At 25.2% G+C, this 16,019-nt stretch overlaps 1 protein-coding gene across 3 annotated transcripts; it reads right to left on the bottom strand.

Moving 5' to 3' along the window:
• Positions 1-4,247: 4,247 nt before the first annotated feature.
• Positions 4,248-14,555, bottom strand: LOC100209285 (lysosomal acid phosphatase). Of its 3 annotated transcripts, none has more exons than XM_065814455.1 (13): positions 14,432-14,555; positions 12,992-13,084; positions 12,745-12,840; positions 12,590-12,676; positions 11,986-12,054; positions 11,770-11,868; positions 10,678-10,764; positions 9,811-9,937; positions 9,016-9,107; positions 8,739-8,842; positions 7,749-7,850; positions 7,606-7,652; positions 4,248-4,353 (listed from the first exon to the last, which is right to left on the bottom strand). In XM_065814455.1, the coding sequence occupies exons 2-13, from the start codon at positions 13,001-13,003 to the stop codon at positions 4,292-4,294; spliced, it is 984 nt and encodes a 327-aa protein (XP_065670527.1). In that variant the 5' UTR covers positions 13,004-13,084; positions 14,432-14,555; the 3' UTR covers positions 4,248-4,291. The 3 variants fall into 3 exon arrangements, with proteins under 3 accessions (XP_065670527.1, XP_065670525.1, XP_065670526.1); XM_065814453.1 differs by lacking the exon at positions 14,432-14,555 and adding an exon at positions 14,254-14,298; XM_065814454.1 differs by lacking the exon at positions 14,432-14,555 and adding an exon at positions 13,999-14,237.
• Between the last annotated feature and the right edge of the window lie 1,464 nt (positions 14,556-16,019).

A 16,019-nucleotide genomic window follows, 5' to 3' on the forward strand; every position in this document is an offset into this window, starting at 1 on the left:
ATTGACTTAAGTTGTGAGAGAAAGTCCTGAGACCTAAGTTTTGAAAGAAAATTCATCAGCCATAAAATCGAGATTTTAAGACTGATGGAAAAAATTTATTTTGCAAGTTGTGCAACAAATCTGTTTCAGCAGAGAAAATATTTATTGTTAAACAATTCTTCGAATTGCAAAACATATTAAAATATTGTTGTTAAGTCTGCGGCAACTTCAGAACAGAAACTAATTGGCGAGACAAGCAGTTCTATCAGATGTTTGCTCGCGACTTGTGTGGCGCTTTTGTTGCTGAAATACTGCTAAATAAAGTTCGCAACAAAAAAATTACAAAAGTATAAGGTGCAAAAAGTACCTTCTGAATCCACTCTTTGTTGATCTCATGTTTAAGAACTGTATAAAACTTGTATTAAAACCAATTTTAAAAAATTAGCAAATTTTATATGTGGATGTCAATTTATGAAACAACTGATCAGGCCCGTCTTTAGGACATCCTGGCTGCACAGCAAAATAACGGTTGTGATCTCTCCAACCTTCCACCCCCCCCCCCATCTCTCCTTCACTAGTCACCCCAAAAAAATTCGTACTTCAACACGATTTTTTTATATAGCTTACATATTTCAGAAATTTACAGATTTCAGAAATAAATTCAGGGATAATTAATTATCTTAAAACAATCTAAACTAAAAATTTGAAAAATTTGAAAAATATAAACTTTATTTCCTGGTAAACCACCTTAATAAATGTTACTTCATTAGACCAAAAACTAATAAGTAAATGTGATTATAATAAACTAATCGGAAGAATAAGCAAGGAACAATAAGATCTTTGTATCTTACATATATTTAAAATAATTCAGAATGGTAAAACATAGACATCTATAAATGAATCAATGTATACAAAAACGTTTTAAGTCATAAAAACTATTTTTAAGTCAGACAACTTTAACTATGTATAACACTTATATATCACAAATTTTGATATATATTTTAACAAATCTAATATTTAAAGATGTCAAAAAGCATCCAGATTTTTTTTTTGAATTTATTAAAGTAACGATTTTGAATTTGATAAGTTTTTCTCGTTCCCCGAAAAAATAGTGCTTGTCTGTGATTGCTCTTATAATTTCCACAACTATAGTAATACAAGTTGCCGTGTAAACTTAAAACAGTTTGTATTAGGAGAATAAGTGGGAGAACAAGAATGAGAAAACTTGAATCTGTTTTAAAACAAATTAGACCAGTTCCTCTTATTGAGCCCAATTTGCAGCAGAAATTTGCATCAGCAGGACCTATTCTGAAGGATTTTTGCATAGTCACCATTTAAAATGCTTAAATTAAAATTACGAAGTTTGTGATATTGTTCATTGTATCAACTTATAAATCCTGAAGGAAAACACCACACTTTCAAAAAAATTCTTGAGCTTTAACATTGTGAAACTGGGTATTAATAGCGGAAGATCTTTTTTCAAAGCAAGCTTGAGTCTAACTGAGTTTACATCGAGCAAATAATAGAGGCATTCCATTCAAACAATAGAGGCATTCCATTCAAACTTCAAGCCTAAGATTCAAAAGAGTTCTGTCGCATGATTATTCTAAAAAGCTTGTAATGTGTTGTAAATTACAATAGCAAAAAACTCTAAGAAGCACAAAAGGGCAAAACGAAGTTATTTGTGATAATTGTAATTTGTGTTTATTAAATTTTGAAGAGTTGTAAATAAACATTTTACATATTTATTGCGTATTTTTTATTATCTATTTATTTTTTCATAGCAATAAATCAAATTGTATATTAAAATTATTTGAGTTAACTTTTTCTTTTTTTAATTTGAATTCACCTCTCCAAGGCCATGAAGGCCACTATAGTCGAGGAGGCAACTTTAGTTGTGGTTACAAACCTCTCACAACTCTATAACTCCGAAACACAAAACATTGATGAAAAAGGCCGCTGCGCCTTGTTCGTCAAGGTTTGTATTTCTGTAGAATGCCATTTCCCGCGTTTTTGGCAATTTGATAGCTGAATAAGTTCACACAATTTAAGGACTTTAGATAAAAAATAGAGTATGTTACAGTTTGAATTAGTATGTTAGAATTAAATTAACTTTAGAGCTTTATTTTGGAGATAAGTCAGTCTTGCAAGCTGCTTAGATTGTCCCCAAACTTGACAACCACATCTAAGATGAGAGTGAAAAATAGCATGATATATATTAAGCAAAATCTCATGATTAACATAATGACGGATTTAAGCTAACATGCCGTTTGATTTTCTCAATTCCAATACTAAGTCTTGAAGATGCGGTGCGAAAGATAAATTAAAATTTTATTAAATTAATTTATATTTTAATAATAATTCTTATTAGGTAATTAAAATTCAGGTAATTAAAATTCATTAAGTTGAAAAATCAATTTTGAAAAATTGATAATTTGAGTTTTAACTTTAAAATATTTAAAAATCTAATTCTTTTTAAAACAAAAATCTCTAAATAAATACAAAATAGATTTAGACTTTTAAAGTAAAAGCGGTTAAATTACAAACGTAATATGTTTTTTTATGTTTTCCTCCCTTTTTTTTTAACTGTTAAAGAAATAATTTTTTTTGTATGCACAACCTTTAAGGTAGGGATGGAAGGGGGTAGGGGCCCCCAGAAGGCTCCAACATAGGACCCCGTTTCAGGGTGTGGAGGCCATGATTAAAGTAAATTTTTGCGCTGGTATCTTATATTGTTTTACAATTCTAGAAGAAAGCTTTTCTATAAGTTCTTGTATACTATATTGTTTATTACTTAAGTATTAAATGCGATGTTCAATCAGTTTTCTCTTAATCCGGGGTTTGTTAGTAGATAACAAACCCCGGATTAAGATTGTAAGGCTATTAAGTCTTGTACTTAGAGACATATTGTTTGCTTGTACCTAAGGCCAAATGTGCATTTCTCTAATAAAGAATTTGTTTGATAACGAGATTGTAGATTGTTGAATTTTGATTGGCGTAGAATTTTTACGCGAAGACTTATTTGTCAATTTTAATCAGAACTTTTAGTCAATTTTGTTATTTATTCAAGTGTTGCAATTAAGTAACACTAGATAAATTTGTTGAAAACAATCTAAGATTAAATAAATTTTTAATCAAATTTATGTCTCTATCTTTGTTGTCAATTTATTATGGATAATAATAAATAAGCTATCGCATTTTTATTTTTTGTTTGGATTTTGTAACTTTTAAAAATGTTCGGTGCTTCAATCTCTTTTTGAAATGTTCGTTGCTTGAATCTCTTTTAAAAAGGAAGAGTAAAAACAGTAGCTTTTGATAATTTATTAGAACTCTTTTGGTTTTTAATATTGATTTCGTTTTTATTTAATGTTTAAGTGATTATAATAATTTATCCTATGTAATTATTGGATCCTATGTACTCTCGAGTCCTTAATAAAAGGAGGGGGGGGGGGGGTGAGAGACGTTTATTATCTTTTTGAAAATTTTCCGCCCACCTCAAATTATTAAGACCCCACCCCCGTTTATTAATTTTCACTTGTTCCAATAACAACAAAAAAAAAATCGGCCTTAAATTAGAAAATAATTATTTCAGTCACTGATAAAAACAAAAACTTCCAGTGTAAACAGGCTTTAATCGCCGACCAAGTAAATCTCGACTTGTCGAAAATGAGCTTTTGGTTTATTTCTCACCAAAGTTTAAAACTTATATCAGCATATTAAATCCTGTTGAAATTATTATAAAACAGCTAATAGAAAATGCGCATTTGACCACAAGCCACGCTAGAGTTAAATAGTTTTATGCATGTATTGTAAAAAAAATTAGTTTGGATTTATAAACTGAAATTTTTATAAAAATACTTTTATTGTAACATAAAAAAATTCTCAACACCCTTCCATTTTTATTAACCTCCCCCCCTCCCCTTCCCCCATCTATTAGTCCCTCCCCCCTCTTGTATTAAGGACCCGAGAGTTATTTAATTATATTTTAATAAGTTAAACTTTATATAAACAATTATATAATGAAATTCTAATTGCTTATACAGATTAAAAACTTAAAGCTTGTATATTAAATGCAATTTTTAAAAACTTAATTTTTAGTTTATATTATTTTTAAACGCTTCTCCAACGAACTTTTTTATATATAAAACACATTTGGGTATTATTTTGGTTGCAAGTAAAGCTAAGTTGCGGGGATAAAAGTGTCATGTGGTAATGGGGTACCTTTGCACAGGATGGAAATCTAAAGACTGTGATAAAAATTTTTCTCATTTTTGTGTTAAAAATCTGTTTGTTTGTAAAATCTTAGTTTACACTAATATAAATTAGTTTCATCTTTTCCCTCTTCGGAAGAAATGGTTGTATGACGGTCAGTATCTGTGAAAATAAAAAAATCTACAATTAGATTGTTTTCAACATCTAATTAACATTTGCTACTTTAAATAAAAAATATTATTGCCAATAAACCATCTACAAGAATACAAAATGCATTTAATGAAAGAATTAACACACTTATATGTCATGTTGGGCATAAAAAAAAGGATAAAAATAGTTTTGTGTAGAATAAAAAAAAGTAAGCTACGTTAAATAAACCTAAAGACAAGAAATCTTCATTCCATTTTTTAAAAAAAATTAAATAAAAAATTTAAAAAATTAAATAAAAAATTAAAAAATTGTTGATCAACCTTATACTAAAAAAATTAAATTTAAGCTTAAAGTTTAAGTCTAAAAGAATCAAATTTAACCATAACGTTTTTCTCTAAAGCAAGAAGAAGCAAGGAGTCTTTAAAAAGAAAATTTAACACATTAGATAAAAATCAAACATCAATACTTTATTTTATATAAACTTTTTTTTTATAATTTATTTTATAGTACTATTAAATAAACTTTAATTATATAACATGACAATACTAAAAAAAAACTTTAAAAGTTTAAAAGCTTTTTTTATTTTACTAAAAGTTCAAAACCTCTATTTAAAAAAACAGGTATGTAATAATTTTTGAAGAAAAATAAAACTATAATTGTAAAAAATACTCAAATTTTTTTAAGTTTAGAAAAACTATTATTTTTTGTTTCAGCTACCTAAAATTTCTCACCTAAAATAACTTGTGTCATTCTGGTATTTAAACTTTTACGGTGTAGTGACCGTGGTTGAAATTTGATCGGGGTCAGGTTTGTTAAAAAATAACTGGGGCCACGGCTATCGTGATCAATATAATCATCATAACCATCCTCATAATCCAGCTTTAACCTTGCTCTTTTGTGCTGTTTCTCTAATGTAAACAATCTTGAGCATTTCCTTTCCTTAACCAAAACTTATTCATACCATAGGTAACGCACTCTCTCTAAGTTTTCTTTTTTTAGTTCTAACATTTCTCCTGCTACCTCTCTACATGCTGATAACCAAATCACTTTTATCTTCTCTGATGAACATTGTTTGATACAACGTTTTTTCTAATCTCTATTTTATGCTAGCATCTAAATAAATGGCAAATATATATGCTTACATCCATATTTATCCAAACCTCTGGAACTCCTTCATTTAGTCTTCTCCCTATTATTAGTTTCTTTACATAAAGGTTTTGAGATTATTAAATCATTTCTTTTTAACTGCAGTATTGAAGCCATTCTTGAAGGTCTCCACTCTTTTTCATTTCCAGTAACTTTAGGAATTAGCTACAATAACAATTTTACATCTAAAGTGGCTCTATTTGCACACAACTCAACTTTATACTCTTGTATTAACAAATCTTCACCTTTTGATCACTTAGAACAAAAAGTTGATCTCACTTCTGTAACAGCTTGGGGCTTGCAGCGGCTTGTGGATTTCAACTCCAAAAAAACTCAGCTTTATTGCAAATAACTATGCTAATATTGTTGACATTCCTATATTTACAACTAACAACCCTCTCACTCTCAGAAAAGGTCCAAAAGCACATTGTAAATGTAGTTGGACAAGCTTTATCTGCCAAGCTTGAGCCGCTCTCTCATTGTTCTGAGGTTGCAACTCTTTATTTTACAAGTATATGCCAGCATTTAAGAAATAGTAAATGCATGCATAAATTTATAATATATAAAGTATTGTAAATTTTTTTCTAGCCCCGACTATCAACCCCTGCTAAATTTTAAAATTTTGCCAGGTCACTTACCAATTATATATTAATATAAGCTATTATAATTCTAAGCTAATTCTTATCTAAAATTTACTTATTCACTTATAACATTAGAAATTTTGCCAGGTCACTTACCAATTATATATTAATATAAGTTATTATAATTCTAGGCTAATTCTTATCTAAAATTTACTTATTCACTTATAACATTAGAAATAATCTTATAAACATCTTTAGTTCTCTATTTTCTATACTTAATCCCTCCCCCTCCTTCTTTTTTTTAACAGTTGCAGTCTGATTAAAAACATCAGTGCAAAAATAACATAACTTTCACAAATTGTTCAGGAGAAAAGATTAAATTTAAGATTTTAATGTTTCATGTTTTTTTGCATAGGTGTAAAGCTGTATAGTATAAAAAATTGAACATTTTTTTTGTATCATTAATACTAACAACAATATATTAAAAAACTCAAGCTAAAAATCAAACCCTACATTCAAATGACATAGGGGATGCTCAGATTTAATTTGCATTTTCATCAGCTGGTCACCAGTTTTTTTTATATACTAATAACTCATTTAAACCTAGAAATCAAAAGTGGAATTGCATCATTATTGCACCTAAATCTTCAATTGTCTTTATTACATTTTTCTATTCAACATAACTATTATAGTGGTGTATAATAATGAAGACATTTCTTTGGCGCCATAAAACTCATGGTTATTTAATGCTTAAGTTGATAATTTGATTTCTTATATATTTGATTTCAAAATGCAAGCACAAGAATAAATTCCTCTTATTTTTTTTTGACACTGATGATAATTTTTTTTTTTTTCTTTGGTTGCCATCAAGTATGTCTTTTAGCAACGTAAAGATCCCATTACACAGTATTGTGTAATTTTTAGTGAATTTTTTGTTTTTGATTTTGTATATAATGGCTGATGATTCCCGTATAGACATAAAACTTAAAGAACCATAGAAAAAGTTGATTTTTCTTCGTTAATATATATATGTATATGTATATATATATATATATATATATATATATATATATATATATATATATATATATATTATATATATATATATATATATATATATATATATATATATATATATCAGATTCTTTTGAATAAAATTTATACACAGTAAAAATATACAAGCTTAGATTTAAAAAAACTTTTGTTGGTAAGCTTTTATTATCACTACAACAGCAGCTTTTATTATTAAAAAAAAAAAAAAAAAAGTTGAAGTTAATAATGACACAATAAACAAATAAGAATAATCATAATTTCTAAATCAATCTGGTATAGTAACCTGTAAATTTTAAAACAACCTGGTATAGTAACCTGTAAAGACTAAATAATTTAGTACCTTTAACTGTTTTAAAGTAAAACACCACCCAAACTTAAACCTTAAAACTTTTTATTTAAAGTAAGTTGTTTTAAAAACATAACCAAATATCCTTAAATTAGATCAGGTCATGCAACAATTATATTAAGTTGTGAAATAACTTACATGGAAATAAACAAAGCTGCACTGGAGAACTGCGATTTTGTGTTAGCCTAGTATAAAATATATAGGGATTCAACATAAACAAAAATAGATTAAACAATACTTTTTCTAAAATTATATAATTAAATATTTATTTTAGTTTATACCTTAAAAAATGATCCAAAGGACAAGAGATATCGCAATCATGTAATTTTAAAAAAAAAGGATTCCCTGTACTATTTCGATATTCAATCTCCACAAACAAAGAGCTGCAATATATATATATATATATATATATATATATATATATATATATATATATATATATATATATAAAATTATAAATATTAAAACATTCCTAATTCATACAAGATCAGATTCAGTAAATGTTATAAAGCTGAACATGTTATAAAATGTTATAAACAGAAACCCTTGAATTCACTATTCAAACAGTTTTTTGGAACTTAATTCTAGAAAGAATGAACTCATTTTCAAAAGCTTTGCAAGATGTAAAAATAACATGTGACATGTATTGTTCACTTTTTCTTGTATATTATATTCATGTATATTATATTCATGAAAAAATATTATGACAAGTATGAAGCTAAAGTTAAAATGTTTCTTCCTGATACAAATTACTCATACAAAAAGCATAGAAGAAAGAAAAGTGTTTTTGATGGTCCATACAAAAAGCATATAAGAAAGAAAGTGTTTTTTTTTTATTGTTTCAATGAATAAAGTTTTTCAAAACTTAAATTTAAAGCTCAATTTAACAAAAAAAAATTTAAGCTTAACTAAGAACCAAGAAACTTTTAATAATTTGGCAAAATCACCTAGCAATATGATTTGTAGTTTCATGTTTAAATTCATTCTAAACTGGACAAACAAAAAAATATTTTATGAGGAAAAATGTTGCAAACCTTTAGTTCTTAAGGGGCCTAAAAAACTCCTTAAAATTATTAAAATTTAATAGAGTTTTTGATTGTGTTGACAAAAAAAAATCATCTAGAAAATTTGCAGAAAATTTTTGTAACCACAAAAAAAAGAACAAAAAGAAAAAGAAACAGTATGTATTATAAGAAACTATGTATGTATTACTATCAGAAACAGTAATCACTCCAACAACCAGTAGTAATATTTAACAAACAAAAAATTACTTGTTAACATCTTGGTACAATTCAATCATTATAGATGCTGCAAATGGTGGAACACTGAGATCAACATTAAGAGCAGCCATTAAAGATAAAATAGTTGTGTCATGCTAAATCATTACTAATTTACTATATAATTAATTAATTATATTACATTACATAATTAACAATATTACATTACATAACTAATTGACTATATCAATTATATTAAGTAAATAAAAACTAAATTTTAATGATTATTAAATAAAAAACAAAAAAATGAAAACAACATTATTAAAAGTACCCCTGAATAAATATTCATTTTATATAAATCTTTATAATGCCTATTTATAGCAAATTTTTCCATATGCGAAACTATCTCATACAACAAGACACCTAAAAATTAAATTAAATGTAATAATTTAATTCTAAAATTTTAAAAATTCTTCAATTGAAAAAATAAAGAATTTTTAAAATTTCAAAGAAATTTGAAAAATATTTCAATAAAAACTGTGTTTCAGTAAACATCTGATAAAAAAATAAATGATAAAATAGATAAAAATTTTATTATGTATATTAATACATAATAAAATTTTTTATTGTATTTTTGTTTATTTTATCATTCATTTTTTTATTCCATGCTCATTATTTATTACCTACATTAGCTATAAAATAATGATATTAGTAAATAATAATTAGTAATCTTTATAAATATAGTTTAAAAAAGTATTAAAAAATAAAAAATAAAAATATACAAAAACAAACAACTTTTAATGTTTAACATTTTTAAAATAAAAGGAAATATCAAACTGCATTTTTTTAAATGTTTTAGCTTTAATTTACTAATTCACTAGAAATAACAATGCCTTGGTGAAAGCCTCAAAATTATATATATAATAATAAGAAATTTAAAAAAATTAAAAAGGTAAATAAATAAAAAAAGGTAAATTAAAAGGATAAACTTAAAAAACTCTAAAAAACAAACTCTTAAAGTATTTTTGTATTGGAATTCCTACATTATACAAAAAAATAATTTTTTGTATAATGAATTTTTTGTTTTTTATGAAGCAACATTTTTTTTTTTAAATAATTTTTTTACCGCCAACAAGTCTTGAGAATTCCTCATCTCCTTGAAATTTGTTCAAAAATGTCCAGTCACCTAATTTGATTATCTGATCATACAAACTTGGTGTAAGCCATGAATCAAAAGCAAAACCTTGTGCAATCTGTAACATTAAAACATAACAATCTGTAACATTGAAACTATTCTTACATAAATAGTATCAAACAACAAATGTGTTATTTACTATAATGGAAAAATAAATACAACAAAATGACATCATAAATCTGCTCTACAACAAAACCTGGCTAATTATTCAGTTTATAAAATAATCATAAAACATATTTAAAATTAAACTATCATTTTAGAAATAGCAAAACTATTCAATATGGTTTATTATAAAAAAAAAATTATTTAAAAGTTAAGTATATAAAAAGTGTTTTTTAAAAATTAAACAAAATGTTATTTTTGACAAAAAAAAAACCGCACATTTTATAGAAAACTTTTTTTTATGCAACCATACGCTGTTTGAAATAACATTTCAAACAGTGTATGGTATAACAACCAGTATATGTAAATAAGTTAAGTTTTCTGAAGACTTAGCCTGGTTTTATTTTAGTGCGCCAAAAATTAAACATTAATAAGAGGCATTTGAGAAGACACTCAAAATTGATTAAACAACAAAATCAAGTTCAGTTACCACAAATCCTATTGTAGTTTGAAATTATTGAAATCCTATTGTAATATCAAGTCACGTCAAAAATGTATATGAAATTGGAGGTTTCCAATCTGTAAAACTGTTAAGACATCTATTTACTAAAAATACTATAATTATGAATACTTTGGTATTTTAAGGACCTTAATGAATAATTATTAATTATTAATTTATAAATACAGCATTCTTACGTCACATTTTAAAACATCATAAACAACCCAAAGTTCTTTGAAATTCACTGTCATTCCAGTATAGTTACTTAATAATGACAATAACATCTAAAAATAAATGTAAGCAACATCTAAAAAAAATGCCAGTAACATTTAAAAATTAAAAATTCAAAGTTTTTTTTTTGTTTTAAGAAAAATAATGTTATTGTGCAATAATAAAATATAAGCAAAAAATAATGTTTCTTTAGTTTTACAAACACTGAACTAACTTTTTAGTTCATTAAATGTTATTTACTTTAAGTTAAACACAATAAGTTGGTATTTAGCACATATATTTAAACACAATAAGTAGGGAATCTGGCCTTTGGCTTTTTCAGCTAAAAATTTCAAAAACAAAAATAAGGTTGAAAAAGTGAATATACAATATACACAATAGATTTAACAGAATATACAATAGATTTAACAATAGAAATACAATAGATTTAACTTTCAACAGCATATCCTTCTTTTGCGTTAGTGATTGACAGCCTGATGAGTATTTATCAGGCTGTCAATCACCACGTTTCAAATAAAAGTACAACGAGGGAGAAAAACCCTTAAAGCGTGCTGACTGCTTTCTATTGTAATAAATATCAATCATTTATTGATTGGTATTTATTACATTGATATCATTCGCTAAAGGATTGGTATTTATTACATACAAAAAACCAAACATAAACATATAAGGAACTTTAGTTAATTGGTATTTATTACTTATTATCATACTTTTTTTATTGCTTTATATTGTACTTTTAAAAATTTATTTATTGAGCATGTATTTTGGTAAAAATTGTAAAAATTTTAAATCTATAAAACAATTATGACTATAATTAACAACTTTTTTCAAATGTTGCAAATTATCAAACAAATTTATTTAATAAATTGTTAGACAGTATTTAAAACTAACATAATAATAATTAAGAAATACACATTATTTAAATTTTTAACTTAACTAAATTTAATTTTTAAATTATTAACTAAATAATCAAATAATTTATGGTAATTAACACTTTATTTACTAAGTTTTATTAAAATTTAACTATGTTTTCAAAATACTAGCTATTTTTTACTAACTTTGTTTTCTTTTTCTTTCTTTATGTAATCTACTTTTTTTTTCTGTGCTGTTAAAAGTTCTCGAAGTCGTGGACAAGGTGTACGCAAAGATCGCAAAAGCTATTATAAGGGTAAAAAAACTTTAAAAAACAAAAAAAAATATATATAAAACTATGATCACTGAATTACAATTACAACTTTAGAAAATTTAAAAGTTTAGAAAAAACAAATACTTACAGAATCTTGATCATTTGGGACTGTGTGTATTGGAATTGGTTGCCAATTATTAACTAAATTATGCCAAACCTATACATAAATTATTAACTAAATTATGCCAAACCTATACATAAAGCTGACACTCTTAACAATGTTTATTTTATCTAGAAATGTTTCTACTCTAATTATGCAAAGTTAAGTTTAACAGTTAATCTAAAAATATTTAAAATTTAATATATTAATTTTTAATTTAATAACACAAGAATACAACATAAGAATATTAAGGTACAATATTAGAATATAAAATATGATGAATACATTTTAATAAATGAAAAAATATAAATAAAGAACTCAAAAACAGAAACAAATATAAATGAAAACAATTGAAGTTTTTCCAAAATTCAGAGCAATTACTTTTTATTTACTACAACAATTCTAAAAATAGTCTCTTAATATTATCAGAATGGGGATTCATTAGAATAAACTGTATTGTCTCTTAGATAACACCATCAGAATCTGTAGCAGATCCATTAGAATAGATTTTATTATCTTTTAGTTAATACAATCAGAAAAACAGCAGTAAAATAAACAAAAGAAATTTTACTATAAAATTATAAAATTATACTTGATAGCCTGTAGGAGGATATAACCCAGCTAATTGTGTTTCTGCACTCTGCAAACATCTTGGTGTATCTGAGCTGCGAATATAAATCTAAAATGAAAGATAAATAAAAATAAAAAATAAAAAATTACTATTTTACTGTAAATATAAAAACAAACCTCTTTTTGAATGTAAGTTTTATTTAAAAAATGATTGTCAATCATGTAGCGCTTCTTTAAAAATCTTCCTAATTCATACTCCATATTCATTCCAACCTAAATATATACTTGAATAAATACAGCTATTTAATTTAGTTAAATTGCTTATCTTATTTTATACATCAATAGTAAGATATTATTTTATATATTATTATTAACTCTTCATTTTGATTCATAATATGTAACAAACAATACAAGCAATATTTACTTTTGTTAACATCCCTGGATCAACAGGCCAATCATTTTTATGAGAATTTGTTGGAAAATTAACAAGAGGTGATCGTGCACCATGGCGATAAACCTTTGAAAAAAAAGGGAAAAAAAAAAACTTGATTGGGAATTCCATAATTATTAGATATGGTAACCAACCATCCTAATTTAATTAACCAACCATCCTAATTTAAAGGAAAGTTTTCATTTTAAAATTTTGTTAACGCCATTTATTTGACTTATTTATCTTGCTAAAATGTTGCACAATCTTTAATATTTATTATTTTATATAACTTGTTTGTTCTCCCAAGTGTTGCTCTATTTTATTACTTTCTTTAGATAACTTCTTTTTATCTAAAATATCTATATTTCTGCATTTAAAAAATCCAAACTGCATTCATTAAATTTTTGTTAGCTTATTATTTTTAATATTTTTAAGCACTCATGTGGCAGAAGAACCAAGTTGCTTCTTTTTGTTTTTATCAAAACAAAATGCTGAGCTAAAAATAATTTTGTGGTGGAACATAAGCAAAAGTTTTTTCAACAGTTTTAAAACTGTTAGAAAATTTTAAAATAAGTAAAAAAAAAAGAAATACATTTTTAGCTGTAGTACACAATATATACAAATCATACATAATATTTTTTAAATTTATTGAGCAGATAGTTACAGTAAAATATTACAGTAAGTTAAACATTTCATCAAAAAATGTCTACTTTTCCAATATAAGCATAAGTAAATAAAAACTTTTTGAGGTACTTAATAATACTTTTTGCTAATTCTAAAATGTTTTTTTTTAAATTAATTTATTTTATTTATTTATTTAGCAACTTAATGCTAGTTTAGCAACTTTTACAAAATAAAATACTTTGCACAATTAAAACAAAATATTTTGCATATTTAAAACACGTATCCAATTTTATTTATGAAAAATTGGTCACCTTATTATTTTCAACTAATTCATAATAAAATTATTATGAATATTATTAAAATTGTTAAAGACTTACAACATGAACCATTTTTAAGGTCTTCATACAGTATATTTGACACACCAGAGACAAAAATATACAATTAAACATTTTTAAGCAATACTAGACAGTAATATTTTAAGTTATAATCTACAAAAGCCTCTTACAACAAAATATTTATTTAAAAATTTAACGATTAAGTTTTTTTTGAACTTTTAATAAATTTCAAGTAACATTTAACCATTATATTTCAAGAGTTACTAGTGTATTGCCAGTTTACTTAAAATCTATTACCGCATAACTTTCTGCATGATTTTTGATCATTGAGAGTTAGTATAGCTAAAAAAAACTTATAAGTTATTATAATTTATAACCTTTATATTATAAGTTTTTTTATAATAAGTTTAAAATAATAAAAATAAAATAATAATATTAGTATTATTAATTTTAAAAACAGCAAACGTGTAAGTACTATTTATGGTTAGTTCTTTGTTCTATAACTTTGTTACAAAAAAAAAGTTGATTCTTCTATCATTTTTTTTCTTCACGGACAGCAAAGCAAACAAAGTAAACTTTTCTTTATTTTTTAATCTTTTTTTCAGAATTTTTTTTTAACGATCTGTCGGCACGAAACTTCTAAGAAACTAAAATTACGTTACTTCCGAGAAACCAAAACAGTTAGTGCAGGAATGCAAAAAAAAAAAAGAAACAGAAAGCTCATTATTAAATTTTTAAGTCTCAAGGATTAAATAAAAAAAAAGTTTTAAAAAAGAAAAAATATAGAAAAATCTCTTAGTTTTAATTTCTAATTTCTAATACTGTTAATACTGTCTGGAGCACGTTTTGTTTTTTATATACAGATTTTATATTTTTAATGTATTTTTGTTTTTTATATTTTTTTATATTTTTAATTTAACAGTATTTAACTGTAAACCGTTTTTATATTCTAAATGTAGTTAAATGTATAAAATAATAAGATCAGGTATCAAAACTTTTTTATATTAAACAAAACTTTTTTATAATTTTTTTTAAGTTTTATGCAACTTTTTCCAATAACGAATTAATACGACTAACGACTTATTTATACGGGTTTAAAATAACTTTTACGTTTTTCATTAAATTTACGAAAACATTTTTTAGTTTTTATTTCGGTAACTTGGTTTCTTTATCTTTTTTCTTTATATCCTTTTACATCAGTGCTGGATTTAGGGCGGTGGGGGGGGGGGGGGTGGCTTTATTTTTTTTTTAGTCATTTTTACGCTGCGGGACACAAAAAAAGCCTTCAAAAAAAAAAGCCCCGGGCCCCGAAAAGTCTTAATCCACCATTGTTTAACACAACAAGCAAGTAATCTTCCAACAATAAAATATTATAAGATGTTGTAGTATAATCTTATAGCACAGCGGCCTTACTACTTTAGCGGGCCCAATAACTTTATTTTTATTAATCGAATATGCTGTATTTGTATGTGTATTATTTACATACGTTTATATACAGAGAAAGACGGCGAACGTTTTAAAAATCCTGAGTTTCTTCAAAACTGTCAGTCATGAATCATTAATACTTTGACAGTATGTTTACTTTATCAAAATGACTACTTGCCTGTATGAGTTTTTTTAGTTTCCCCGATTTTAAAACATTTTAAAACACAAGCAACTTCTCTTACTATAGTAACACAAAATAAATGCAATATCATTCAGTCATGGGTGAGCGCAAAATACAGACAACTTTATTTGAAATATAAATTCAGTAAAAATATCAAGCATCTTTCTTTTTTCTTTCTTCTTTCTTATTATTTCTGCTCCAATATTTGCTGAAGAAAGTAACCTTGCCATATTCGGATGAAATAGAGGTATGAAACAATTTAATTCAAACGCAGGTTGTAAAATGCACGGAGCTTGATGCCAGAAATCTATGTCAATTTGTATCAATTCAAAAAGTAATACTAACTGTTTCCTTACAATGAGTGAGCATTTCCGTGATTAGTTTTGTAATTACTTACAATGCAAACTAATTACGGAAATGCTCACTCATACTTTGATATCAACGAACTATTTAGATA

The sequence above is a fragment of the Hydra vulgaris genome, chromosome 12 (genome assembly GCF_038396675.1).
Source record: "Hydra vulgaris chromosome 12, alternate assembly HydraT2T_AEP".
Lineage (NCBI taxonomy): Eukaryota > Metazoa > Cnidaria > Hydrozoa > Anthoathecata > Hydridae > Hydra > Hydra vulgaris.

Excerpts from the sequence above, each read along its gene's own strand:
- LOC100209285 (XM_065814454.1), bottom strand. The coding sequence starts at position 14,070 with ATGTTTAATTGTATATTTTTGTCTCTGGTGTGTCAAATATACTGTATG. Across the intron at positions 11,869-11,985 it reads TCCCAAATGATCAAGATTCT|CTTTTGCGATCTTTGCGTAC; the intron begins GTAAGTATTTGT and ends CCCTTATAATAG. Across the intron at positions 7,653-7,748 it reads CCTTTGGATCATTTTTTAAG|GCTAACACAAAATCGCAGTT; the intron begins GTATAAACTAAA and ends ATTTTATACTAG.